At 37.6% G+C, this 3,407-nt stretch overlaps 1 protein-coding gene across 1 annotated transcript; it reads right to left on the reverse strand.

The window, feature by feature from the left end:
- Nucleotides 1-242: 242 nt before the first annotated feature.
- On the reverse strand, nucleotides 243-3,111 carry LOC109047353 (plasmalemma vesicle-associated protein-like). Its single transcript, XM_019065054.2, has 5 exons — nucleotides 2,654-3,111; nucleotides 2,192-2,264; nucleotides 1,305-2,011; nucleotides 680-1,208; nucleotides 243-573 (listed from the first exon to the last, which is right to left on the reverse strand). Exons 1-5 carry the CDS (start codon nucleotides 3,038-3,040, stop codon nucleotides 527-529), a joined length of 1,743 nt encoding a protein of 580 aa, XP_018920599.1. The 5' UTR covers nucleotides 3,041-3,111; the 3' UTR covers nucleotides 243-526.
- Between the last annotated feature and the right edge of the window lie 296 nt (nucleotides 3,112-3,407).

Raw genomic sequence — 3,407 nt, forward strand, 5'->3', positions numbered from 1 at the left:
TATATATATATATATATATATATAAAAAAACACACATATATATATATATGTATATATATATATGTATATATATATATACATATATATATATATATATATATATATATATATATATATATATATATATAGGATATATACAAGCATAAATGAATTTAAAAGGATAGTTCATCCAAAAATTTAAATTCTGTCATCATTTACTCACCCTCATGTCGTTCCAAACCTGTATGAGTTGCTTTCTTATGTTGAGCATAAAAGAAGATATTTTGAAGATTGCTGGTAATCAAACAGTTGGTTTGGAACGACATGAGGGTAAGTAAATGATGACAGAATTTTCATTTTTGGGTGAACTATCCCTTTAATGCACAAAAGACATTATCAACTTCATCCCACAAAATCTAATTAATATTCATGTTAATAATTAGTATTTACATCACAGATTTGCAGGGTCAGTACATTTAGGTTTTCTATTTTCAAACCATTGTAGACAGTTCTGGCTGGGATATTTGCCTGGACTTTGTTCAATCCCTCAACCTGAATAACGATGCAGCTCCTTCAAAAGAAGACTGATCTGTGCTGTAAATCAAACATAAAAGGTTAGGCATTATGAAAACAGGAACAAAAAAATGTCAATAAAATCTGATTAAAAAGTGCAGAGTGATACCACTTCTGCTTGGTATACCTTGGCTTAATTCATTTGCACCCGTTGGTGTTCTTGTTCCTGCTCCAAATCCAGGTGTGTTAAACCCGAGTGAGCTAACACCTGCACCTCCTACCGCTGGTTTTCCAATCCCTACTCCACTTGATCCTGCACTATTAAATGATGTCAACCCTATTCCACTTTGTCCAGTCGCAGTAGAACTTGACCCAGCACTGCCAAATCCTGCCGACCCTGGTCCTACTCCTCCCAAACTGCTTGTCCCTGTCTGGGCTGGACTTGTTCTAGTTGATCCTGGCCCACCTAATCCTGTGCTGCCCAGTCCACCTGAAAGGGTCCCTGTCCCCCCTACAGCTGTATTTAATGAACCTGTCACACCTGTTCCTGTGCTGCCCCATCTTGTGCTTGATCCACCATACAGACTGGGAAATGCTGATCCAGTGGAGCCGGCTCCGGTCCATGGCATGTTTGGTTTGTTCAGACCTGCTGAACTCATACCAGTCCAACCAGTATTTGGTATGTTTGGCATGTGTGGGTTAGTTCGCATTGGCGGCTGCAAAAAAGAGAAAGTAATTAAAGTTCCTTACAGACACATTTAATTTAAAACTGCAAACATAATTGTTTGTAATAAGGACCATATTAACCTCACCTTACAGTTGGCAAGTGAAGTATTGAGATTCTCAACGGTGATTGTGAGCGTTTTAATTTCTTTTTCTCTTAAAGAGATGAGCTCGCCTTTTAGTTTGTTATCACCTTGTAGTTTTCCTTTCTCCAACAGAAGTTTTTCTCTGTCTTGGTCATTCTTGAGCTGTTGTTGATTAAGAGTTTTGTGACACTCTTTAATCATGGCACTGCGATTCTGATTGCACCACATAGCGTCCTCTTTCAGGCGTTTGTTGTCTATCATATATTTGGCATTTTCCCCATTAATTCTTGTGAACTGGTTCCCCACTATGTCCAGATATGACTGGAGCTTGTTCTCGACTTGTCTTGAAAGACTGCTACAGTTTTCCCGAATGTCTTCAAGCTGATTTTTTTGTTTATCACACGTTAGCTGGAAAGAAATATGTTTTGAGAAGAGGTCATCAATTCTTTTGAGGAATTCATTGGTGACGTTGGGGATTCCTTGTAAAGAAGTGACAAAATCCTCTTTGCACTTCTTTTCGTACAAGGCGAGCTCATCTTTAACCAATGCATTTTCTCTCCTTAGTCTAATAGTTTCCAAGTGATACCCATCCTTGTCTTTGTTGGAGTTGTCCAGCTCAGTTCTCACAATGGCCACCATCTGAGTAAAGTTTGCTTTAACCAGCTTTAGCATTTCCTCTGACTGCTGGAGCCTACTTTGCAAATATTTATCTTAAAAAAAAAAAATAAATTAATATAGTAAAAAACTGTTGATCTGCTTAATTAACTTTATGCAGGACTTACAGTCACTGTGTTAAACAAACAAAAATTCAGAATTTTTGTACTCAAATACATTATAAAATATAAGAAATATTCAGTATAAGATTTTTTTTTTCTGAATAACCATCTCACCATTTGAATCTGGACAGAAAGTAGAAGGGCATGCGCGGGGAGCAGCCATTCTTTTTTCCATCTCACATCGAGACTATTAAAAAAAAGAGCACCAAAAAAAAAAAAAACTGTTAATTGAGGTGGAAGTCATTCATTTTAGCTCTATGATTCGCCATCTGCAACATTCATGGAAGTTTAAGTTGATGGTATTTATTATTCAGCCGGTGTTTTCCAGAATGTTCCTATAATCAAAGAAAGGTTCTTACAACATTAAAAAAGCATATTTTGAAAAACATTTTGACAAAACTTACAGAAATGACTGTTTCATAGAGTAATGGAAATGTTAAGAAAACTTTCTTAGAACAATATATATCATGCAATTAAATGCACCAAACACCATAGCATTCTCTTTTGTATGAAATATAATGTTATCTACAAAAAATTAACTGATTGAATACATAAATTCTTTTTCTCAAATCTCACAATTGTTCCTTGCATGCTCCTTATTGCCACAGATGAGGTGTTCGCCAGTCTGCGTAATTCAGCCAGAGCTTTGTCATTGTTCAGCTTTGCAGTGAGAGTGACATTCAGAACTTTGGTGAGGTTCTTTTCCTTCCCGCGGAGAATGAAATTTTCCATCGTGAGTTTGCTAAAGCTTTGGTCCAACTCTTGCAGCCTCTTTTCCTCCACCGTGTGCTTGGGCTGTCCATACACCAGAAAGAGCACCAGACTTGCGATGATCAGAGACTGGATGAGTGAGGAGAAAAAGAAGACAATCTTCATGTAGTAACCACAGCTCTTGCCTTTCGACTTGTGCATCTTCTTGGCAGCCAAGCCAACGTTGGCCTGAGAGTAACTGCTGTTGTACATCACTGCCCTAATCAAGCTCCTTCACTATGCAAAATGTTCTTCTAAAACATCAAAGGCAAAATAAGAAGTTAAATATGTTAACGCTGCCAGTTTATATTCTTTTCCTGCACCTCCCATTGGATGATGCTTCCCTGATCCACCCAATGCTCACGACTCCCGAGGTTAGAACAACATCACGCACTGACCAGGGGGTGGCCCAAACCCAAACTGCACATTGTCTTCAAAACAGATCATTTTGTTTGACAGCATGTTGGCACTTGAGAAAGCACATGGTTGATGGTTTGACTGTGTGCTGTTTTGAACAGTTGCTCAGAGATTATTTTAATCTATCTAGGTTAATGACCACAACATTCTACAACATTTTTAA

This window comes from Cyprinus carpio, chromosome B2, assembly GCF_018340385.1.
Source record: "Cyprinus carpio isolate SPL01 chromosome B2, ASM1834038v1, whole genome shotgun sequence".
Lineage (NCBI taxonomy): Eukaryota > Metazoa > Chordata > Actinopteri > Cypriniformes > Cyprinidae > Cyprinus > Cyprinus carpio.

Excerpts from the sequence above, each read along its gene's own strand:
- LOC109047353 (XM_019065054.2), bottom strand. The coding sequence starts at position 3,040 with ATGTACAACAGCAGTTACTCTCAGGCCAACGTTGGCTTGGCTGCCAAG. Across the intron at positions 2,265-2,653 it reads GGAGCATGCAAGGAACAATT|TCTCGATGTGAGATGGAAAA; the intron begins GTGAGATTTGAG and ends TTTTTTTAATAG. Across the intron at positions 2,012-2,191 it reads TTTCTGTCCAGATTCAAATG|ATAAATATTTGCAAAGTAGG; the intron begins GTGAGATGGTTA and ends TTTTTTTTTAAG.